The 24,816-nt window shown below is 42.5% G+C and overlaps 3 protein-coding genes across 4 annotated transcripts in view; 2 read left to right on the top strand and 1 right to left on the bottom strand.

The window, feature by feature from the left end:
• Window positions 1–4,488, top strand: part of CCDC172 (coiled-coil domain containing 172) — a 29,197-nt gene extending 24,709 nt beyond the window's left edge. The window contains 3 exon segments of the mRNA XM_079976780.1: window positions 2,051–2,138; window positions 3,744–3,752; window positions 3,755–4,488. Coding sequence (XP_079832906.1) covers window positions 2,051–2,138; window positions 3,744–3,752; window positions 3,755–3,778 — 121 coding nt within the window. The 3' untranslated portion in view covers window positions 3,779–4,488.
• HSPA12A (heat shock protein family A (Hsp70) member 12A) overlaps window positions 1–24,816 on the bottom strand; it is a 320,123-nt gene that overhangs the window by 170,167 nt on the left and 125,140 nt on the right. The gene's annotated exons all lie outside the window — the stretch shown is intronic.
• Window positions 1–24,816, top strand: part of LOC307216431 (pancreatic lipase-related protein 2-like) — a 195,371-nt gene that overhangs the window by 143,095 nt on the left and 27,460 nt on the right. The window lies entirely within an intron of this gene.

The raw sequence follows: 24,816 nt of genomic DNA, 5'->3' as shown, positions 1-24,816 counted from the left end.
TCCTGAAGAACAACTTCCCCCAACTTCATGCCCTCCTGATGACAAACAACGATGATAGGAGTTGCAAACATCTGGAGGGCACCACATTGGGGAAGGCTTCTCAAGGTGATGATTGGTGAATGTCCGCTTGCCTGCAGCTACTAATAATCGACTTTAACATTCAGTTGTAGGAGAACACTGTTCTAGGTAAAACATTTTGTGTGTCCTACATGAACCGCGAGTGTGCACCTTAGAAAATGCCTGAACATTCTCTACAACGTAGAGGGGTTTCTTGGCAGAGGGACTGGGGTAAACACCTTTGGAAAAGGAGATTGTCTCTTATATCCTATTCTCCCATTCACACTACAGACGAACTTCCCACATATGTGGGGGTTATGTTTCGGGGCCCTGCATGCATAACTGAACATTGCATAACTAGGGAGCACTCTTTAAATGCCCTCTCTGCTATTTTCTATCCAAAATACTACTTCCAAAAATCAAAAACACTGTACCAAAAATATCTACAACTGAAATTGAAGCTAGGGCTGGCAGGAGGATGCTCAGGAAAGTGGCAGCTGTTGCAGTACCCTACACACCAGCTGTTCAGTGGGGAGGCTGAGCAGCCTAAACAAAGCCCCGCTGCTGCTCCAGTCTCTTCTCCTCCCTCACTGAAGTCCTCTGGGCTCCAGGAAGGGTCTCCTTGCAAGCCACGGGGACTCTCTAGCTCTTTCCCTCCATTTCTTGGTATGAATGAAATCATCTATTTATTTCCTGGTGTGGCACGTATACATGATCATGTGCAAGTTGATCATGCACAAGTGGGAGGGATGCCTGTATATTTCTGGGTTTTATTTTTTGTTTTTTTGTTTTTAAAAGCATTTTCTTCCAGCAATCGACATTAAAATGACATTGGTCTGTCTCCTGGCATGGAAGATATTGGTCAGCTTCTCATATTTTGCCTGCATTTTTCTCCCTTTTCTGGAAAATGGGACAACAGTGGGACATAACCTTTGTGCATTGTGGTGCTGACACATTTGTAGCAAGAAATCTTTGAGCATCTGGAATACATTTTCTGTGTCATGAGGCAATGCATGTTGCTACACAGTATCTTTTCATGAGATTCTAAAAATTTTATGTTGTAAAATAACACAAAAGCTTATGAGAAGCAATGAGATTTGTCATGATCCAGATGGTACAGAAGATCCATGTAGATATAATATTAGACACTAGATGTCTTTTTCCCTTTTCAGCAGTTGAGAACCTCGAATGTATGTCGTAGATTTCATTAAAGTAAATTGGAGGAGAGGTGCACCACCAGCAATCCATTATTTAACACATGGTGACCAACATGATGGTGTTCAGATGTTTTGGACTTCAGCTTCCATCATTCCTGGCTATTGGCTATGCTGGCTGAGGCTGATGGGACTTGTAACACAAGAGTGTCTGGAGGGCACCATATTGGCTACTCCTGACTTAAAATATGCTCCACGAAATGTTAAAGAATGACATGATATTTTGGCAGTGGAAAAGAGATTATTGAAACCCTTGGAGAAGGTAAGCAATAGGCAGAGAAGATCACCAACTCTGGGAACAAGATTCATAAGAACTTATAAAAGGCAAGGATTAAAGATTAAAATCATGAAGTTTTTGAATGACTAGGATATAATTTCATCATAGGTTATAATATGCACACAAACCCACAGAGGAAAAAAATACAGTCTTTTAACTTAAGCTTGTCTTACAGCACTTATTCTGGAGATATATATTCTTCCTGGAGATTGTCTAATTTCTCCACATCACTAAACAATTGCCAGTACTGTGCAGTGATTTATACAGTCTTGGGTAATGCAGTTTAAATCACATCAAGCAATCTAGCAAACTTTAGTCTCTCTGATTTATAACTGGATAGTGACATGTGATCCACACATTGTTGGGGAGCTTACAGGACTTTTAATGGGAGACAGCTAGGATGATCAAGGTTGAATTAAGAACTAGGACTGCTGTGAAGAAGAGAAAGATTCAGCTGACAGCCTCACCATATCAGGTGTTTTGTTTTTAAATGTTGGCACAGGCTTAAAAAGAAATTGGAGAGTTACAGAGAAGATGAAATGGAAAATGCCTGTGAGGCTCTTCAAACGGAAATTGAATTTCTGCAGATGGTATGCCCTTTAAACTTAACATTTATCATGTTTGATCATTTTAGTTGGGGAGATTCTATTTTTCTGCACATACAACACTTCTGAATAAACAATATACTAGCATACAGGTGGAAGTTCTTTGCCTTTCAGATAGTGATTTACTGGTAAGAAGAAATTTAGTTCCCATTATAGCCATGCCACTCCTTTTATTTCCCATGAATTCCATGACTTTATTTGTTTCAAGAGAGGCACTGCTTGGGAGAACTGGTAGATAATGATTCCCTACCTTAGTATTAGGGATTTGAGATAAAATGCTGCCTCCTCTGCTAAACAGCTCCAACCATTGCTGTCACATGCATATTTCCCTTCTTTGCTGACAGTTGCTTCTGGGTGAGTCCTGCCTTCTCATCCATGGTAATCCCTGGAATTGAAACAGAGAAAGAACTGAACTTGCCTTCATGTACTATTGCTGAACCTAAACCTAACAGCTGCTGTTGGGATAATAGAGGGCCGTAGTTATATAAAATGGGAAGGATCTGGGTCTTGCAGTACAGTGGTACCTCGGGTTAAGAACTTAATTCGTTCTGGAAGTCCGTTCTTAACCTGAAACTGTTCTTAAACTGAGGTACCACTTTAGCTAATGGGGCCTCCCGCTGCCGCCATGCGATTTCTGTTCTCATCCTGAAGCAAAGTTCTTAAGCCGAGGTACTATTTCTGGGTTAGCGGAGTCTGTAACCTGAAGCATCTGTATTGAGAAAAAGTCACAATCCAGTCTATGCATTTGAATAGTCCACTTGTCCCAAATCCATGCAAGTTTTTAGGGAAAACCCTATTAAATAATCCCATGCTTTCAACTGATGGAAATTGTTTTTAAGTACAGTACTTATGATGTGGAGCAAGGGTTCCCCTGGTTCTTTCTTTTAAACTGTTTGTAGCTGCGTACAAATCCTGCTTCCTGGGTAATTGTATGGAGGAAAAGATGGCTGCCCCCATGTAGAATGTCCCTATAAGTGCCTCGGGTTAGTGATCTTTTTCTCCATACAATTACCAAGGAACAGTTGGAACATCATAATGTACTGCTGCTTCCAGGGGCTTTTTACTTAAAACATTTTCAACAAGTGCAGCAATCCTTGTGCTTTCTAGCAGCTGCAAGCAGCTGCAAGCCGTTTAAAAGAACGAATGAACCAGGAAGCCCCTCAGATCACCTCATACAAAGAAATATATGTTGAATCAAACCATGCTGTTCAAAAGGTTTGTAGATGTGTGATCTAAGCCACATGTCTACGTTCTGATCCGAGCCTGATCGTCAGATGCAGACTAGGCAGAAGCTTTCCAAATCGTGGAGTGAACCTAATCCTTCCCCATTTCTAGAAACAGAGAACCAAAACTTATTCTTTTGTTCTCTCCTTCATCCCAAAATAATCCTCTGTAGTTGCGGAGTGGGGGCCTTCCTCTGTCTCACAATTCACTTTGCCTCTCCACAGATTTTGCATGGATATAGACTTGTGTGAGCAAATACCAAAGAATGTTTAAAAAATCTTTAGTTATTTTACCTTTTACAGTAAAGAACAGATAATGCTCAAAACAATTAGCTATTTACCACTGTCTCTTTTTTTATTGTTGCAGAAACTGTTATACAAAAAAAATCTCCAGTCAAATAAATAACATATGGTGGATTGATTCAAATGTCAGAGAAACAAGTCTTTGTAGCATTTGAGTAAATGCTGCTTTTGTAAGCCTTTGTTGTTAAATTTATCATCCTCTGCATTTCCTGCTAGTAAAACATGGAACCTGTTTTTCGCAACACATATTGTATCTTTTCTTTCGTCTGTTCATTAGCAAGGGTGTCTAGCAACTGTAAACAAATCATTTTCTTTTTGCTGAGAGATTTTTTTTTTGGCAGTGTTCCCATTCCCATATTCAACATTAAAAGCCTGCCTGCATTCTATCTTCACCAGCTCTGGCAGAAGCACACAATTCAACATAACGTGGACCTTGTCACTATTATCTCAGTTCTGTGCTTGTCTGTGCAATTTCCCAGTGCTGTTAGGTTCCTTGTGTGCTTCCCCGACCCCTTTTAAACCAGGAAAAGGAAACAATGGTGCTCCCTTCTGAGTCAGTGCTACCAGAAGGAGATTTTCTATGAATATTTAGCCACATTCTCTTTTAGTGTTTAATGTAGATTTATTTCAGCCTATGATCCCTTTTTAATAAGTTTCAGCAGAGGTTTAGATGCTTGTTATTTCTTATTGTCTTGCTCAGGTAGAACTTAGTCTAACTTTCTCTAAAGGTCATTTTAGATCTAACATGTCATATATGAATATTGTCTATTAATCTTACTTAACAATCATTATTTTTAAACTGATTGCTTCACTTAAGTGCCTACTATTCTGTGATATAAAAATTATTTCACACAAGTTCTTCACCTGTGCATGTGATTGGTACCTCAGTTTTTCTCACCGGTTTAGATTTTCACGTTCTAGACATATTTTCATGAGTTGACATATGAATATGGTTTTTAAAATGTGGGGAGGGAGGAATTCGCCCTGGTAATTGTGGGCTACGTAATGGAGTGCTCAGGTCACAATGGGAAGTCTGGCATCTAACAGTTTAGGTTTCAGTTTAGTTTTCATTGTACTATATTCTACCTTCTCTGCCTTCTTCACCAGCCACAAATCACACTGGGAATAGAAGAGACAACTAAGGAACATTTTTTCATTTTTCTACAGTGTAAAGAGGCAGTAGTGTGATGTGTTTGAGGGAGCATGAGGAAATATACAACAGTAGCATACAGATAGGACTAGCAGATGCAGACTTGGCCTGGAGCTGAGTTTGTTTATGAGCAAATGGGTGGGAAGAGCAAGTTGTATATAAAAACATACCAGTGATCCAACTCTGGTATCAACATGGGTTTTTTTTTTACTGCAAAATGTTGAGAGGAGCCAAAAGGTCAATATGGGATGTTATGCAGAACACATTTTCCTTTGTAGCTGCACGTCTGAATCTTCTTTGGCAGAGCACCTCATTATAGGAAGAATACAACTCTTGATTTTAGAGTAAGCTTTGTATTCCAGATATATATTACAATACTGTATATTGAATAATGAGCCTGTGGACATTCATTTATAAACAGATTACAGATAGTGGGATACCACAGGATCCACGGAATTGAACTTCATGTGCTGTTTAAAATAAAAAAGGGAATGGCTGTCAATTCAGTGGTAAGTGGTGGTTGTGGCCTGCCACAGTGCCACCCCATGCCCACTGAGCCTCGCCATGTTTTCACAATCATTGCCACTCCTTTGCAGCCACCGCAGAGAATTCTGAGCACTGCCAGGACCTCAGTTCAAATTCAGCCAATCCATGGCTGCCTGGGGGGCAGGGCTTAGGCAGAGGACCTGAGTGTTACAGTCTCCACTCAGGTCCACTCCCCGGTTATAAAAAGCAGGCCAGCACTACTAAACACTGTCCACCATTCTACCCACAGTAAATTATACCAGTCCCAGTAACATTTAGAAATTTCAAGTTCTGAGATACTTCCTAAGTCAGATTAATCAATTCATTTCTAAGCTCTATAATCACCCCTGCTTCCTAAGGCAGTAACTTTATAGGATGAAAGATATGAGTGTCATACAGTGTGATAAGAATATAAGAACTTCCGATGATACCGTAGCAGCATACTTGCAGATGGGTACCTCTCCATGCAATTTGCAATCAATGTGAAGCATAGCCACATGACTCGGGCTGATTTGTCCTGCCTTCTTACCAGAAGTGGCATTGTAGGCTCAGTGTTATAACAGGGTGTGTGTGTGGGAGCCAGCTCCTAGCTTTGGTCTAACAGGCAGACTGGTTTCCCACCCTGTGTGGCTACGTTGGGGTCAGGGAGATCCTGCAAGACATTGGGGGCCAATCAGCACCAACCTGGGTTCCTAGTGGGTGGGGCCACTGGAGCAGACCTGGGGGAAGACTTCACCCATCCAGGTCAGCTCAAAGGGAACAGAATGTGGGCTCTGCTGTACTTGGCACCACAGTTCCCACGTGGCTGTCTGTTCCACCCTCCCTATTTTGCTATGGTTTCATGGCTGTCATAAGGGTGACAGCCTAATTTTCAGACCTTGCTATGGATATTGATCAGTTGCTATTTTCAGGGCCAGAGAGTAGTTTTCCCTGCAAAATGTTCAGGCTGGGTCTGCAGGTTTTGCCTTCCTCATAGCAATCATCACAACCTTAGGGACATGGGATCTTGGAGGGCAGTGTTTCATGTCCAGACACCCAACTCAGGGGCTGGTAGGCCATAGCCCCCCCCACTGACCAATTGGGTTCACCGGATGCAGTTCACACTGCAGGGGCACCCCTATATCTATATTAATTAATCAACCAGAAGGTGGGCTGGTTGATCATTGGATACATGCCCAATGTCTAAGCTGAACCTTTTTGTCTGTAATCAATAGAGTTGTTTCCAATTTGAATCCAACCCATGTGTCCCAATATTAACTTGGCACCTGCAGACCTCACCATCAGCTTAGAGGGCCTGGGCCTGGGCCTGCAATAACTGTGCTAGGGATTTCATTGTTCATTTTCTCAACAATGGACTTCCAATAGTGACTTTGCAGTAGACTACCTATTTTCTACTAGTAAACACTATCCAACTGAATGTGGTTTTCACAGCTCCTACAGTTCTGCTGTGTATTTTGCATGTGTTTCAGTTTAAAAGAACAAGTGGCATTATACTAACAAAAATGAATAGAATGTTTAAAATCAGTGTAATGACAAAGTGGAATAAAGCCTTCTCAGATAAAATTGTGATCAATATAAATCAGTATGGTCTGAACAAATCACTCAGCAGCACTGGAATAAAATACAGTTATGGTTAAAAGAAACATTTATTCAGGGTGAGTTTAGTTTATGGTGACATATTGTATATGAAAATGTTCAAATTAGTCACCATTGTCTTACGCATAGAACAGTCTGGGGCTCATTTAATCTATTCTTGCACAAAGTGTGTGTATGAACGTCTATGATTCTTAAATCAAAGATGAGTAATTCTTGAAATAATGAGGAAAGAAAAGATGGATCTTATGTCATTTTTAATTAGAATGCTAGGGAACAGAACATTTCCAAATTGCTAAGGATACATGGGATTATTAGCAATACACCGGATATTCTGAGCAAAGAAAAATGCTCATAAATGAAACTCAGTAGATTTGATTTCAAAAAAAGATTAAGAACATCAATCATCTAAACAAATCTTTGCAAATGAAGAAAATGTCGGAAAAGTTTACTTTGGCTAGCAAAGAAAGGCAAAAAAGTTATGATTGTCCTCATATGCTTCCAGATCTGTTCTGTGTCAATGTCTAAATAATATCCCTTGACTTAGACTGAGTTGGAGTGCAGAGACACTCATAACCATGAATCCTAACTGGTAAGGCATTAGGACCTGACCTCCCACTTGTGTGCCCTAACATGTGACACAGGTCCTAAGCATGCACATCTGTCATCCCTGTGTTCATTTTGTGTAATTCTTCAGCTTCAAAGGGGAAACGTGGCTGAAGCAAACATATTCCACTTAGATATGATATGTTGCTGCTTTGATTGCCTTCCATAAACACAGGATTCAAAGACAAGTCAGAGTGTGCATCCATCTTGAGATAAGCAATACTGTTTCAGTTCAGTATCAGTTCAGATCAGCCTTCCCCCAGCTGCAACTCAACATAGCTTATGGGAGTTGTAGTCCAAAATACTGGGAGAGCCCCACGTTTGGGAAGACTGGCTTAGACAATGAACAAAATGCATCTACAGTATCATAGATTAGTATTTCATATTTTGGCTGATTCTTGTGAGGGATCAGCCAAGCCATCAATGATTGTGTTCCTCTTTTCCATTACTGTCTTTTAACAACAAGTCCTCATTTTAAAAATGCATAATATCCCATATCAAAGCATGGGGGCAGAATAGCCATACATTTGATGTTATATACTCATTATTGTGCCTGAAAAGAACATCTTTCAGATCACTAATTAAAAGCAAAACAACAACAACAACAGCATTATTATGATTTCTATTCAATTTATTGTGTGCCTTTCACCATCAGGGCTCAGGTCAGAACAATTTGGAAGTTCAGTATTAAAAACAGTTTAAAACTAACTTAAATCAAATCAAATCCGTTTATTGTGAGGACCATACCTGTGCACAAAAATCAACACTACAATAGTTAAAAATATTAAAATTCATTACATACTATGCCAACAAAACCTTCTTCCCACAAGATAGAAAAGGAGGGAAAACAAGCAGCGAGTTAAACAGACGGTGAAGGGGTCTTTACATTGTCGTCTATAAATCTTTCCCTGGCTTTCATGGCCTTCATCACAAAGACCGCTACCACATGGGTAATGCGTGGGTTTGCATCAACTAACAAAAATTTTACTCTATCTTCAGGACTGGTTATAGAGTTGGGTATAATTTGCAGGAATGCGTCTCTAAAGCCCGAGTAAATGGGGCAATAGAGGAAGTAATGTGTAAGATCCTCTTTAATTTTCAAAGGCAAGGAGGACATAAACAATGTTCTACTGGGGTTTTTGTGTATCTACCGGTCAGGTAGGCAGTTGGCAATGTTTGAAACCGTGCCATAGTGAAAGCTCTCCGAAGGATGGGATCGGTGATATCCACCAAGTAGTTGGCACAGATTTTGACTGCTTTTACTCGGGGGAACCAGTAGGAAAACCCTGAGTTTTTTATCTTGGTGGAGTCCAAAAAGGCGTCTTTTTCAAAGATCCATTCCCGAACTTTATCAGGGCTCCACAATTTGAGAGTATTAAACTCAGGTAGGTTGTATCTGGATAGAATGTCTAATAGGCTTTTATGCCAAGTGGTATTATTTTGTAATGATATAAAGGCTTGTTTAGCCAATAAGGTGTTCGGGGCATCTATGAGGTTGGTGAAAAAACGCAGGAATCTTAAGTGGGCCCTGGCAGACACAGAAGGTAATCCTACTTCCACTCTTAGGAGAGCTGCCGGAGTACTCTGAGGGAGGCCTAGAATTCTTCTGAGATAAAAATTTTGGAAGATTTCAAGCCGTTCTAACAGCTTCTGATTCCAACCCCAGAGTTCTACTCCGTATAACATCTGTGGAATCACTTTTCCAACAAAAATTTTTAGTGCCGGGATCACCAGTTGCCCTCCCCTCGAATAAAAGAAACTGAGCAGAGCACCAGTTGTCCTACGTGTTGAAGTGCTACAGTCTTGAAGTGGGCAAGCCAGCTAGATGTGGCTTGGAAAGTGATACCAAGATATTTAAAAAGGAGACATTGTTCAATTTTGTGTTCATCTAGAGACCATCTAAATGTATGTCAAGCTCTAGTAAACACCACAATTTTTGTTTTATCATAATTTATCTTTAGAGAGTTTTGGGAACAATAAGCTGCGAGCCCCTCCAGCATGCTGAGTAGACCCCTTTGAGTGAGTGCCATGACTGCCATGTCATCAGCATATAGCAGTATATTCAGGTGTTTGCCTTCCAGGGCAGGAGCTGATGACTTATACTTTGCCATATGTTGGACAGTGTCGTTTATATAGAAATTAAAGAGAAACGGTGCTAACAAACAGCCCTGTTTAACCCCTTTCCCCAGTGGCAGAGGGTCAGTATAGTTGCCTGACATCCCAGTTCTGATTTTAACTGTGGTGCCTGTATGTAACTCTCTAAGTATTTTGAGAAGTCGTCTATCAATATCTGTGTCATGTAGTTTTTGCCATAATTTGTCCCTACAGATTGAGTCAAAGGCAGATGTGAGATCTACAAAAGCCACAAAAAGTTTGCTCTTATGTGTCTTTGTATACTTATCTATCATTGTCTGTAATACCAAACAGTGGCCTATTGTGCTATGGCCCTTTCTAAACCCTGCCTGTTCCGGATTAAGCAAGTTAGAATGGTCAGCCCAGTCAACCAATTTGTTTAGCAGGTGGCGAGTATAGAGTTTATACACAATGTCCAGGAGACTTATGGGGCGATAGTTTGAGGGGTCTTGGGGGTCTCCCTTCTTATAGATGGGGGCTACCAGGCTCAGTTTCCAATTTTCTGGGATTTTGCATGTGTCATTTATTGCCGTAAAAAGTTGGGCCAAAAAAACCGCCCACCACTGGGCATTTAGTTTAAGCACCTCAGGAGGAATCATATCTTCACCGGGAGCTTTGCCATTCTTGAGTGTTTTAATTAGCTGTAAACATTCTGATTCGGTAACAGGATCCCAGCCCATTAATAGATTGTTTTTAATAGGAGGAAACTGGCTCGGTTTAGCAATGTTTGAGGTTGTATATAGCCGGGGAAAATGTTGGTACCATAAGTTAGATGAAATACTATTGGTTACAGTTTTCCCTTTGGGTGAGACTCCCTGAGCAATTATTTCCCAGAACTTTTTATCGTCCCGCAATTTGATCGCCTTGTCAAGTGCCTCCCATTGTTCCTTTCTATAGAGGGATTTCTTAAATTTTAGAGTATTTTTATAATGAGAGCGCCACCTGCGCAGGTTTTCCACTGAGGACAGGGTCCCTTCCTGTTTTACCTTATTTTGTAATTTCCTAAGCAAAGATCTTAGATTCCTACAGTCTTTGTCGAACCAGGCCCTCGAATTATTTTGTTGTTTGGGAGGGTTGGAGTTCGTAAGTAGTGGGAGGAGCGACTCTGAGACCTGCTGAAATGTTAAAAATGGGTCAGAATTGGATAAAATACATTGGTCTCTCAAGGCCAATAAATCTGGTGAATGGAGGTGTAGTTTGATTTTAAGTTAAATGTCAGATCTCCAAGGTCAAGAGGTATGTTTTCAGCATATGATGCAAACTATATAATGAAGCTGCCAGCTGCACTTCTGTGGGGAGGAAATTCCACAACCTAGTAGCTGCCACAGAGAATGCCCTCTTTCAGTCCACCACCACCCTGAACTTCTGAGGGCAGTGGAACTACCAAGAGGATCCTCTTGGTAAGGTCAGGACACCTGAGAGTTTGCAGGGGTAGCTTTACTGGTATTCACTTATAAAAAACACCAACAAGCTAACTATTCCCCAGCAAGACTGGTACAGTGGAGGAGTACCCAGCCTTGAAAAATGATGATGATTGTGACGATGAGTTAAAATCACAGGTGGTGCAAGCTTCTGGGAATGTATTGGGGGCTATTGTCTACTCTGGCAGTTCACTTTTTCATTATTGGATAATTTCACTTGTCACCCTTGACATCACAAGTGATATCTAATAGGTGCCAATGACAATCCTGTAAGTGTTTTCTAAAAAAAAAAAAAACCCTACAGACTCTGTGGACACACTTAAAAATACAACTACAAGCGTGCAACCCTAGAGTCGGTCACGACTGGCCTCTACGGGTAGGGGTACCTTTACCTTTAATGCTGAGAAATGGAGGCAGTGAGAGATTTTACTTTCTTGGGTTCCATGATCACTGCAGACGGTGACAGCAGTCACAAAATTAAAAGACGCCTGCTTCTTGGGAGAAAAGCAATGCCAAACCTAGACATCATCTTAAAAAGCAGAGACATCACCTTGCTGACAAAGGTCCATATAGTTAAAGCTATGGTTTTCCCAGTAGTGATGTATGGAAGTGAGAGCTGGACCATAAAGAAGGCTGATCACCGAAGAATTGATGCTTTTGAATTATGGTGCTGCAGGAGACTCTTGAGAGTCCCATGGACTGCAATAAGATCAAACCTATCCATTCTTAAGGAAACCAGCCCTGAGTGCTCACTGGAAGGACAGATCGTGAAGCTGAGACTCCAGTACTTTGGCCACCTCATGAGAAGAGAAGACTTCCTGGAAAAGAACCTGATGTTGTGAAAGATGGAGGGCACAAGGAGAAGGGGACGACAGAGGACGAGATGGTTGGATAGTGTTTTCGGGGTTACCAGCATGAGTCTGACCAAGCTGCGGGGGGCAGTGGAGGACAGGAGTGCCTGGCATGCTCTGGTCCATGGGGTCACGAAAAGTTGAGCACGACTAAACGATTAAACAACAACAACAATGCTGAGAAAATACGGTACACCCACAACAGAAGCACAACCTTGAGGGTTGGTATATGGACAGTGCACAACACAGGGATAACAACTGCATTTATTTAGCTAAATGCAACATCTGAAATCAGAAATATTTCAACAAGCATGGGTCTCTGTCAAAGAGAAAGGAGTCCTTCTACACCATCTAGTGGCTTGAACTGCTATGTAAACACTAAATCCCAAATCTAGTATCCTCCATCTGGTACATGAGAAACAAGACCAGGATTCTCTGAACCAGCCATATTCTGAACCAACTGATATTTCCAAACCATCTTCAAAGGCAGCACTATGTTACACCAGTTAATTTTAGATGTTACTACAATATCCATCATCATTATATCCAAGTTATTCCTGTTAAGGAAAGGCTGTAGCTGATGTACTAGTCTCTGCTGATAAAAGGTGCTTCAGGCTACTGATGATACTCGGGCATCTGGGTCTAAAACCACCCCATGCTATGTCCTGTTCTTTAAGGATGGGGGGAGGTGCAGCTGGGATAGCTCAGTTGGTAGAGCATGAGACTCTTAATCTCAGGATCATGGGTTTGAGCCCCATGTTGAGCAAAAGATTCCTGCATTGCAGGGGGTTGAACTAGATGACCCTCGTGGTCCCTTCCAAGTCTATGATTCTAACTCTGATCTATAATGTGTTGGCAACAAAAAATAGTATATTTGCAGGTTTGCATTTTTATATGATGTTTTATTTTAAAATCATTTTAAGACAGGCTGTTTAAGATTTTGCAAGAAAAGGAAGAGAAAGGTAGAATCAAGGTGCCATTCCCCTTTCTGAGAGATATTACACCACAGCTTCATCTTAGATGTTGGCTGGTGTATATTCATGATTTGCTAATTTCCATTTGATGGAGAATAGATTCTGAAGAGGGCAATGGACGGGCCTTTGGTGTTCATCATACTCTTTCTTTAGAATGAAGACATTTGCTTCCTGGCCACTGCGAGTAACTAATTTCACAAAGGACAATTTCTTTCTTTGCCCATATTTATCCCACCTTTCCTTTCAAAGAAGGCCAAAATGGCAAGCAAAATTAAACACACACCCCCCACCATGGGTCTTTGGCAGAGAGCCATAGAACTCAGTATTCCAGGGGCAGTCAACATGGTGCACCCCAGAGGTTGTCGGACTCCAACTACAATCCTCCCCATCCAGTGCAGCCAATGGCCAGGGATGCTGGGCCATTGGGTCCAACAGCATCAGGAGGGCACCACATTGGCTGTAGTGGATCTTGCAGTAGCAGATCTTGCGGTCTCAAATTTCAGTGGCATCCTGTGCAACACCAACATTTGATGCCCCTCTGCCTCTCACACTCCATTGTAAATCATAGTTGTGGCACCCTCAAGGCTCCATGCCCACTGCAACCAAACCAGTCGCACTTCCCTAAATCTGCTACATGTATTCTGTGTAGGAGGACAAACACAACAAAAATATCATAATTCAGCTATACATAAGAACTTAAGAGCCTGCTGGATCAGGCCAAAGGCCCATCTAATCTTGCAACCTTTATACACAGTGGCATCATGGGAAACCCATAACCAGGACATGAGTGAAACAGCAGCCCCATTTTGGTCTTTACTTCTACAGCAGAGCTGGCAAACATTTTATGTTTGGGGCTGCATCTCCTTAGGGCTAATCTTCCAAGGGCTGCAGAGCAGCAGTGAGTAGGGTTGGAGTCAAAAAGCAGGCAGTGCGTGGGCCCACCCCCTTTTCTCTCAACCCCCACCCCCTTTTCTCTCAACCCCCCTTCACCCCTTCTTGCCACCCAGATGAAATGAGGCTATGGGCTGCATGTCACCCATCTCTTGCGCTATAGGAAAGATAATAAATAAAGTTCATGAAAGGATGCTGCAGCTTCCTCTGGCTTAAGATATAAAAAAGCTTTCTTAAAAGTAGGCCAACAACAGTTTTGAGACTAAATTGTGGTGCAAACTATCCTGAAAGAGATGGAAGCAATTCAAAGCTTCATTGTTTAACCCCCTCCCTTCAAGAATCCACTTATCCATGAAAGCTCATTACTGTAGCAAAAGGCAACAGGCAAAGAAACAATAAAACAGAAGGCAGGCATCCAAAGCTCCTAGGAAACTGACAGAAGCAAAGGATGAATTTGAAACCAGAAGTTATATTCTATACAACAACAAAAAGTTGCAATTGTATTCAAGTGCTTTATTCAAGATTGCGCCGACCAACACTACTCAGTAAAAATAATTGAACCATTTACTGAAGACCGTCTTGCTGATGAAATAAAATGACTCTGTGGTTTATGTCTAATAGTTGATATGTTTTATGTTTTCTAAGGCTGCAATCCTATACCCACTTATCTGGGAGTAAACCACACTGAACTCAGTTGGACTTACTTCTAAGGAGACATGTATAGGATTGTGCAGAAGGTTTCCAGAACAAAGAAGAAAACACATTAGTTGGGGATGAATCTCAAAAGGCAATCTAGCAGCAAGTAGGAGTTCTCAGCAGAATCATCCTATCACCTCGGGGAAGCTCACAAGCCCAAAATCCCTGCATCAATGCAAGTTTGGCTATTTGCAAAAATGCAAGAACAACCACTGGAGGGAGAATGATAATTACTGGACTTGCAGTGAGAGCCATAGCTAGGTGATCTTGTGCCCCTGGCAGAACTGTCCAGATTGCGCCCCCTAGCCACTGACAAATTAGCTGTGCTTTCCACCTCTCCTTTCAATTCACCCTCTATTTAAAACCTTTTCTTATGAGGCAATAATCTATATTTTTATTTATAGACATATTTATGTACATATTTTTAGCAGGTTTTGCAACCCCCTACCTGCGCCCCTGGTGGGGGCCCAACTCACCACCCCCTAGCTATGGCCCTGCTTGCAGCTGGTGGAGAGGGGGAGTTTCACTCTTTCATTCCCTATTGCGCCCCTTACTGCCACCCAAAATAGATTCATCAAAATGGCTACTTGCATTGGGAGGGGAATTCTCATCAGCTCCAACAGAGAACTACTCTGCGATGCAAATGGCAGCTTCAGAAGAGTGATTTTGGTCAAGAGTGCCATAGGGGAAGAAAGGGTTAAACTTCTCCTCACCTGTTGCAGTCTCAATAATCAACCCTCACTCCACCCCATGGAGAAACATTTACATTCCCCCCCCCCCAATACGTGCATATTAAATTCAAATATGCCTTTGTCTAGTTTGAGCAATTTAGAGTAAAGGTTGAACAGGCATTGACAGCAAAAATGGAAAAGAAAGATGATGGTAATAATATGCAGCACTAATACAACATTTTACAGCAGGGTTGGGGAACCTCATGCTTGGTGAGCAAATGTGGTTTTCCAAGCTTCTCTAACTGGTCCTTGGGACTACCCCCGCATTACACTCCTCTTTCCAGCCACATCCCCTGTCCCCAAACCATACCCCTCTTACTGGTCATGCTTTGCACCATCCTCAGGCATTTTGATGTGTCCCTGAACTCTGATCATGCCTCTTTCTTGCCTGAATGATGGACAGAATAGGATGTGTGAGGGTGTGTAGAAACCATTTCACTGTACAAAGGTAAAATTTCCATGTGTTGCTCTGTCCATGTTTACCTCTGGTCCTGTTCACCACTTAGATGTGGTCCCTGGAAATGCAGCCCCTCAGGCTTAAAAAGTTCCCCAAACATGTCCAAAGGGCTCATACACATTATCTTATAAAGATGTAGCTGTGTCTGTTTGTTGCCGCCAACCAGAGCTCTGTTGTTTTTGCTGTTGCAGTCTGGCTCTTGTAATCGTCACAACACCTGGTAAAGCTGATTGGTATTACCATCCCCAAATTGTGATCTGAGGCTGAGAGGCTTGCTGGCCTAAAGCCATCTAGCAAGTCATAGCAGAGGCAAAATCTGAACCAGACTGGTTATAATGCACAGCTCACAGTGCAATCCTATATATGTCCACTCAAAAGTAAACCATACTGAATTCATGGGGGCTTATTCCCAGCTAAGTATACATAGGACTGCAGCTAGTAAACCCCAATAGATTCAAAAGGTCTTAGCCACTGCAGTGAGCTTCTGATAGATTGCTTGGAAAGGAAATGGGAAGCCCTAGTTACTGCAGTCGCATTCCCTCCTCCCTTTAAGTTTGTCCAGATCAATGACCTTAGGGTGCATCACTCCGCCCATAGTGCATTCAGTGTGATTTTTTTCTCTCTCTAACTGAGGTAGGAGAACTGTAGAGAAGTTGAGAGATAACGTTTTGCTGTCAGCTTGCAGAACGTTACCATCTTAAAGTGTCAGCAATGTACTGTCCGTGTAATCAGTCAAGATGGATGACATATACTTCAAGATAAGCAGCAGCACAATGCTGTTAGCGTAATCTCCATCTAAAGGCATATAAATTTATCATAGCAATCAAGATATTGAGTGAACCTCAGTTCCAGCACTCTCTGCATCCCAAATGAAATGCCTCACTTTCCCTAATGACAGAGAACACTTAGAATAAGTATATGTAGGTGTACTGTCTGGGGTCTCTGATGGAAATTGACAAGCAACTTGTCTTTGCTACTAAGGCTGAAATTAATGCTCTTTGACAGAAGGCATGACTGTTGCATCTGTCCCTGCTTGTTCTTGTTATTAGCTAAACCTATTCAGCAGCTGTCAGTCAGTTCCTACTAATACATTTCAAACTTTTATGAAGGGAGCAACAACTGTGTCAGGCTAGGGCACCCAATTTCACCTTAAGTATATATTAGGAGCGGTGACGTGGAAACCACTTGCATTTCCTTGGAGATGTGCAACACTTCAGAATCTTTGCCACTATATAAGGGATGCGGGTGGCACTGTGGGTTAAACCACAGAGCCTAGGACTTGCCAATCAGAAGGTTCGCAGTTCGAATCCCCGCAACAGGGTGAGCTCCTGTTGCTCGGTCCCTGCTCCTGCCAACCTAGCAGTTCGAAAGCATGTCAAAGTGCAAGTAGATAAATAGGTACCGCTCCGGAGGGAAGGTAAACGGCATTTCCGTGCCCTGCTCTGGTTCGCCAGAAGTGGCTTAGTCATGCTGGCCACATGACTCGGAAGCTGTACGCCGGCTCCCTCAGCCAATAAAGCGAGATGAGCATCACAACCCCAGAGTCGGTCACGACTGGACCTAATGGTCAGGGGTCCCTTTACCTTTACCTTTAAGGGAAGTCTAACTCTAATACAGTGTTTCCCAAACTGTTTTTGGACTACAGTTCCCATGATCCCTAACCACTAGTCCTGCTAGCTAGGGTTGATGGGAGTTGTAGTCCAAAAACAGCTGGAGACCCAAGTTTGGGAACACTGCTCTAATGCTTCCACCCTTCCTTCTGGGCCATGGCTAGAATCCTCTTATAAAAGGGAGGTTATACCAACAACATAAATCGCTGAACCCTGTGTCCATAAGCTTACCATCTGAAGTAGGCAAACTTCTTCAGCCTCAGGGCTGCATTCTATTCTGGGGGCTGTGTGCCAGGAGTGGGTGGGGCCAGAGACAAAACTGGGTGGAACACTCGCCTTCTTACAATAGGATAGTTTCTGCACACTCATATACCTCTCTGCCCTCCATCCAGGCAAGTATTATCAGAGTTCAAGGCCATAGCCCAGCCCAGCAAAACTCTTGAGGAGGTTGGAGAACAAAACCAGTGAGGGTTGTGACCTGGGAGAGGGTGTGTAGCTATCAAGTGGGTATGTTCTGAAGAGAGCCTTGGGAGCCAGATAGCGAGGGATAGCTGCATTTGGCCTCTTGGCCTGAGGTTCTGAATACATGACTTACATGATTAGAGGTAACCTAACCCATTAGCTGATAGAATTGTCAAAAGTGAGTGGCAGAGTAGGGTGGCAGCCACCACCAAACCTCCAATACAAGAATGGAAAATGGGAGGGGTGAAGCACTAGCACAGCCAGCATGGTGCAAATGCACCAGCAGGAGCACCAAATCGGCCCTGCCAATGCATTTCCGCCATGCTGACCTCACCACTGCCTTGCCCCTCTCCCTCTCTGCTGGGGTATGCAGCAGCAGCAAAGCAGGTGACTGGAGGTCAGCTGAATGCCCCCTCCACCACCCGCTGCTTCCAGTAACTGTCCAACAACACCTTGATGTCCAACAACACAGAAAAGGATGAGAGGGCCAGAATTAACGTAAATGCAGCATTTACATTCACTGCTATTACATATCACCACATTTTACATGACTCAAATGCAATTCTCCTGATATTATTACCATTTTAATGCCAAGTCATCTGCTGTAATGTCATCAAAACCTGCATTGTCTTGGGGGAAAATACGCATGTAAGAGAACAAGAAAGAGTTTTTGCAGCTTAGGGACTATAAACCCCAGGAGACAGTGTGATCTGAAGTTAAATATATGTGAGCAGGACTCATACAAAACTTCATGCATTACACTTACAAGTGAGATTTTGCACACTAAACTATCCCAGGGCTTGTGAATGACAAAGCTTTGACAGAATGGAAGTGCAACCAGAACAGGCTAAAAATGTAATTTGTCAAAGGACTTTCTACATAAATCCACCACTCAGGGACAGGAAAACAGAACTGAAAACCAAACTCCTGCTGCAAGTTACGCACTAGACTAAATGTGATATTTAGCAATCAAAGTCTAAATGACACTATTTAATTGGAAACATAATAGTACTGACTCATGCCTACAGGAGGCTGCCAATTTTCTTATCTCTGGCAGACATACAAACTTGTTGAGTGAAGAGTGTCATTTTTAAATGCTTCACTGGCAAGGGGTGTGGCGTGTGGATAATCCTTTCTGATACATTACAACATACATTCAATACATAGGACTGTTTACTATTCTGCAGCAATTTACCCTTGGATAACAAAGTAGAAGCTTTTAGGATTTATTCATTTTATCCTTACGTAAATTAATTACTCCCCCCCCCCAATAGGGTATGAGAAGGATTATTTTATTTAATCTTCTGTCCCCTAAATTAGAACTCTTTGCCAAGTAACACCCAGCTGCAAAGGGCTTGAAAGACATAGAAACTTAGAATGGGAACTCTTTACCTTAGTTCTTACTTATTATTAGAATTCCCCACCTTATTGTTATTTCTTTATTGTTTCAGTATTTTATTAGGTAGAAAAAATAGGTTTTCTTATACTGGTTGTCTGAGATCCCTTTTTTCTTTAATATACTGTATTTTTCCGTGTATAAGATGATTTTTTTAAATTAAAAAATGTTAACAATTGGGGATCATCTTATACACGGATAGTGCAGAGGAGGGACGGGCAACTGGGGTTAGCTGCGAGCATGAGTTTGTATGCGGCGATTGGGCAGGTGATTGGTGGCTGTGGCAGGGCCTGCTGGTGATTGGCTGCTGCTGCGGCAGTTGGGCGGGTGATTGGTGGCTGTGTCAAGGTTGGCTGCATCCCCCTCCCAAAAAAAGCTTAACAACTCTGGGCAATCTCCTCCCATTTCCTAAATTTGGGGTCCCCAAAAATAGGGGTCATCTTATACACGGGGGGGGGGGGCGTGTTACCACGGAAAAATACGGTACTTATATTTCTTTGCACACAAAAGATACTGTGAGCTGACATGAGTCCACCTAGTGGGGAAAAGTAGAATATAAAGTCAGATGCAAAATGTAATTCAGTGTGTGCATTATGTGGATATTCTTGTTGTTGTTCTTGTTTAGTCGTTTAGTTGTGTCCGACTCTTCGTGACCCCATGGACCAGAGCACGCCAGGCACTTCTGTCTTCCACTGCCTCCAGCAGTTTGGTCAAACTCATGCTGGTAGCTTCGCGAACACTATCCAACCATCTCGTCCTCTGTCGTCCCCTTCTCCTTGTGCCCTCAATCTTTCCCAACATCAGGGTCTTTTCCAGGGAGTCTTCTCTTCTCATGAGGTGGCCAAAGTATTGGAGCCTCAGCTTCACGATCTGTCCTTCCATTGAACACTCAGGGCTGATTTCCTTCAGAATGGAGAGGTTTGATCTTCTTGCAGTCCATGGGACTCTCAAGAGTCTCCTCCAGCACCATAATTCAAAAGCATCAATTCTTCAGTGATCAGCCTTCTTCATGGTCCAGCTTTCACTTCCATACATCACTACTGGGAAAACCATAGTTTTTACTATACGGACCTTTGTTGGCAAGGTGTTGTCTCTACTTTTTAAGATGCTGTCTAGGTTTGTCATTGCTTTTCTCCCAAGAAGCAGGCATCTTTTAATTTCATGGCTGCTGTCACCATCTGCAGTGATCATGGAGCCCAAGAATGTAAAATCTCTCACTGCCTCCATTTCTTCCCCTTCTATTTGCCAGGAGGTGATGGGACCAGTGGCCATGATCTTCGGTTTTTTGATGTTGAGCTTCAGACCATATTTTGCGCTCTCCTCTTTCATCCTCATTAAAAGGTTCTTTAATTCCTCCTCACTTTCTGCCATCAATGTTGTGTCATCTGCATATCTGAGGTTGTTGATATTTCTTCCGGCAATCTTAATTCCGGCTAGGGATTCATCCAGCTCAGCCTTTGGCATGATAAATTCTGCATATAAGTTAAATAAGCAGGGAGACAATATACAGCCTATTATGTGGATATTTGCATGTGCAAATCTCAGTCTCAGCTGCCTTTGCCTTGTCAAACCAGCTGTACCATCCCACCCTGCTGCCATGTTCCTTCCAGCAATTGATCACAACAGCATAGGGTGCTTTGTGGCTCCTATCCACAGGCGTTGGAAACTTCTCCTAATACAGTACCAAGAAGCAGAAGAAGCACAGCAGTGGAATCAGGTGGTGATGGCTCTAGGCATGGAAAGGGTGGCAAAATCTGTTGAGCATTAGTGGAGATCAGAGCTAAGGTTGTAATCCCCCCTGCCAGTTAGACTGCTAAGATTTCTCCAGAGCATAAAGTACCCACCTGCTCTTCAGTTGTCCCACTTCCCTCATGTTCTCCGGAAGATCATGCATGCTTAAAAATCAATAGCTAACTAGAGGGGACTAAGCACCGTGGCTGGAAGACCAAGCCCTTTCCGGGCTATATTTATATTATCTACAATCTATAGTCTATATATCTATACCAGTAGGACTAAAATTATGCTGCAGTATCTCAAACTTCTTCCACCCCTAGATAATGGTTGTTGAGGAGAGGAAGGCACACTGATGCAGGTGGCAACTGCATTTCTGTTGATGTGTATTCCACTGATGAAAAGAGGCCACAACATGATGCCCTTCAAATATATATGTGTAAAAGTATCTATGATCTGTGAAAGGTCGTGGGGGGTAGTGTAGCGAGTGAGACCGGTCTCATTTTACAGACTGTTCAATACAACTTCCTTCCCTACATGTGGTTCCCTCCAAAGAACTTGTTAGAACCTGAATCTTGCCTGTGTAACAAGTCCTCGCTGCTGTGCTGAGTTGCTTATGTTGCTCATGGATAAACACAACTACTGAAGCTCAGACTCCTGATGCTTCCTGGTATTAGGCAAGGTTTCCTCACACAATGAGGATCTTTTCAAAACTCACGGGATATGGGTGGCCATATGTCCAGTCCCTGTCCAACTTAATGATGAAGAACCCTAAAAAGGGAGAGTGGGAGAGCCTCTGAAGTTGCACGTCATCAGTGAGCACATGGACAGCAAACTGAGTAGGCAGGCACACAAGTCACCAAAGTTACAGTTTTCCCCATGATGGTGAGATGTATTTCTATTTGTATTGCTTTTATTGTACACTGACATAATTTTTTTAAGAGTTGGCAGTTTAGAAATAATCTTATAAGTAACAAATAGGTAAATATTTAAATTATAGTAAATGTGCATCTATACACCTCTATTAGCATATGCACATTTTATACAAATCTGTTTCCTCTTTTGTCCTGTTTTTAAGTGATGCATCAAGTGTCAAACAATAACTCGAGATGACTCAGAAACTTTGCCATTATAAAACCAATAACATAATTGAATGCCATTTCAAAAATAAAAACAAGCACGACCTAATGTTATAATTGAATCTATGTATAGTTCTGAAGACTCATATGTTGGCTGAAACACCTGTGTGTATGTGTGTCCCTAAATTGGACTTCCCATAATTCTCCACTTTTCAGATATAATTTGCCAATATTTTTTAATGTTAGCACTTTACTGAAGATACTATAATCTGCAGTGTGGCATAAGACCCACCAGGTGGCAGTACAGACATGTATCTAGAGAGAATTTTCTGCATTAGCAAATTGTAAGAGCTTTGCAAAATTCTGACCGGGAAGATTGCTCAACCCTGAGAAGACCTAATAGGTAGAAAGTTCAATAGTCCATAAACTGTTCACAGTCTGTTTTTTGTACACTGCCATTGGCATAGATCTGGTTGAAAAACTTTTGAGCAAACTTATGTTTCTGAACTGGTGTCTCTGATTTTGGTACAGCTGCCTAAAAATGGTCCCCCCATTTCAAAAATTTTATGGGCAGAAAGGGGTACAAAAATGTTGGGGAACACTCCCCAAAACATTATTTCCTTTTTGTTGCTCAGGATGGGGGTGCTTCAATCAATCAAGAACATTCAGATACCACTCCTCGCCCAACCTAGTTCTCCTCCACTATGACTTCCCAAATCTAGGGCATTCAGGCAGTGATGGATCTCCAGAATAAGTTCTTCACAACCTGATTGGCCTTCACTGATGTTGCACAACCACATCTACAGGCAATTGGAGAAGCCAACAGCAGAGAACCAGCAGGCAAACAGTAGGCTTTTGGAGAGGGGAGGAGAGGGAGAGGGGTTCTCATCTTACCTAAATATTTGTGGGGGTTTTTTTTTGGGGGGGGTAGCAAAAATGTTCTCACTGAACATTCAGCTCCACTCCATATTCTGCAGTTTGTGTAGCTCATCTCTATTCCTGCATATTTGTATGTTTTCATTTATTTTTATGGACGCTTCCCCCCTTTTGTACACATATTTCCCTGGTGGATTACGTCAAAAAATTCAGAGAAATGTGAAACATGAATTTTTGGAGGCTCATAGAATTGTAAGGGCTGGAAGGGATTCCCAAGGGTCATCTAGTCCACTTCCTGCAATGCAGGATAACTGTGTTCAAGTTTTCCCTTTTTTTAGGAGGTGCAAATTAGGGTATGTCCCCATTGAAAGAGGAATTGATCCAAATCTCTCCCCAACTCTTGTGTAAGTGCCCATGCAGTACGGGCAATGGGTCCAGAAGTTTTGGCAACTGACATCTTAAGGGCAATAGAATAAAACCAATGCATATTGAGTTTTTATAGTAAGTTTCTCTCCTCTTTTAGATAAGAGCATAAGGCGATCCTACTGGATGGGCCAATGGCCCATTGAGTCCAGCATCCTGTGCTCAGAGTGGCTACTTGCAGAGTCATAGTGGTGGTGGGGGGCTAGTCAAGATTTTTGCCACAGGTGATGCCTCTAGAGGGGTGTCATTGAGGCTCCCAGTCGTCCCCCATGTGTGTGTACACAAACACATGTGGGGGAGGGCTGCCAAACTGGGTCTTTGACCCGGGTGAAATAAAGCCCAATTTCAACCCTGGTGACCCAGGTGCTCACAGGAAGTCTGCAAGGTGGATGTAAGTGCAACAGTGCCCTACCCACGCACCCACCCCCACGATTCCCAGCATCTGCTATTCAGATGATTTGGTACACTGTGGGCAAGGAGATCCTGCTGCTTAGCTATAGTTTTCCCGTGCCCATGATGTTGCTCTGTGTGTACACAACACGTTATCAACTACTTTGAAGATACAAATCACAACTTGATTACAGGCAGGCAGCTGGTTGTCAAATATGCCTCTCCCTCGCCATAGGCAAGTACTCCCTCTGTTTTTGTATAGTTGCCTTCTGTGCCTTGTAGTGCTGCTTCCCGAGTTACAGTGCAGTCCACGTACATGTCTACTTGGAGAACTAAGCCCCATGGAGTTCAAGGAGCTTTCTCTTCCTGAGATGCTTATAGAGTCGTAATATTTGCTCTACAGTGGGGTGAGTGGTATGCAGGGTCTTGAAACCTTAATTTGCAGCCGGGGCAAATGGGGGAAATGGAAACATTATTTTTTAAGACAATTCTCCCCTTCACAAATATTTAAAGAAGGGGTAAGATGGAGGAGAGGGAGTGAGATTAGGGTAAAAGTGGGAGGAGGTGGGTGGGATAGATCTTGTTGATTACACTGAGGGCCCTCCCCCCCAACTGTTTGAAAACTAGCTTTGTGACTTCCAGCTGTTTTGGACTACAATTTCCATCAACCCCAGCTAACATGGCCACTGACTAATAAGAGACAATAGGAACTGTAGCAGATTGAGAAAGGCTGGACAAAACAAACATCTGGACAGTAGGAGGTTGGGGAGGCTGTTTTGGAGCAGAGGTTGGGAAGTGTGGTTTTCCAGATGTTGTTGGACTACAACTCCACTCAGCTCTAGCTATCATGGCCAATGGTCAGGCATGATGATAGCTGGAGTCCAACAGCAGTTGTAGGGCTATAGGTTCCTCATCCCTGTTCTGCAGAGTAAGTCAACTCGTCTGAAACTAGGTCCTCATCCTGCAGGGAAATGATTGCTGGAGAAATCTGTGGAAAACATTGGGCTGTGATGAACAAATTCAATTTATATTTTGAGGAGTGAGTGCATTATAATTAATAAGGAAAACAACCTGTGCACCTGTGTACTTTGAATGTCATAATTATGATTAACAGTGTAGTTATTTATATGGGTGGAGTCTTG

Source organism: Podarcis cretensis (assembly GCF_951804945.1).
Source record: "Podarcis cretensis genome assembly, chromosome: 5".
NCBI lineage: Eukaryota > Metazoa > Chordata > Lepidosauria > Squamata > Lacertidae > Podarcis > Podarcis cretensis.
Note: the sequence above shows the minus strand (reverse complement) of the source record. Positions and strands in the feature narration are given on the sequence as shown.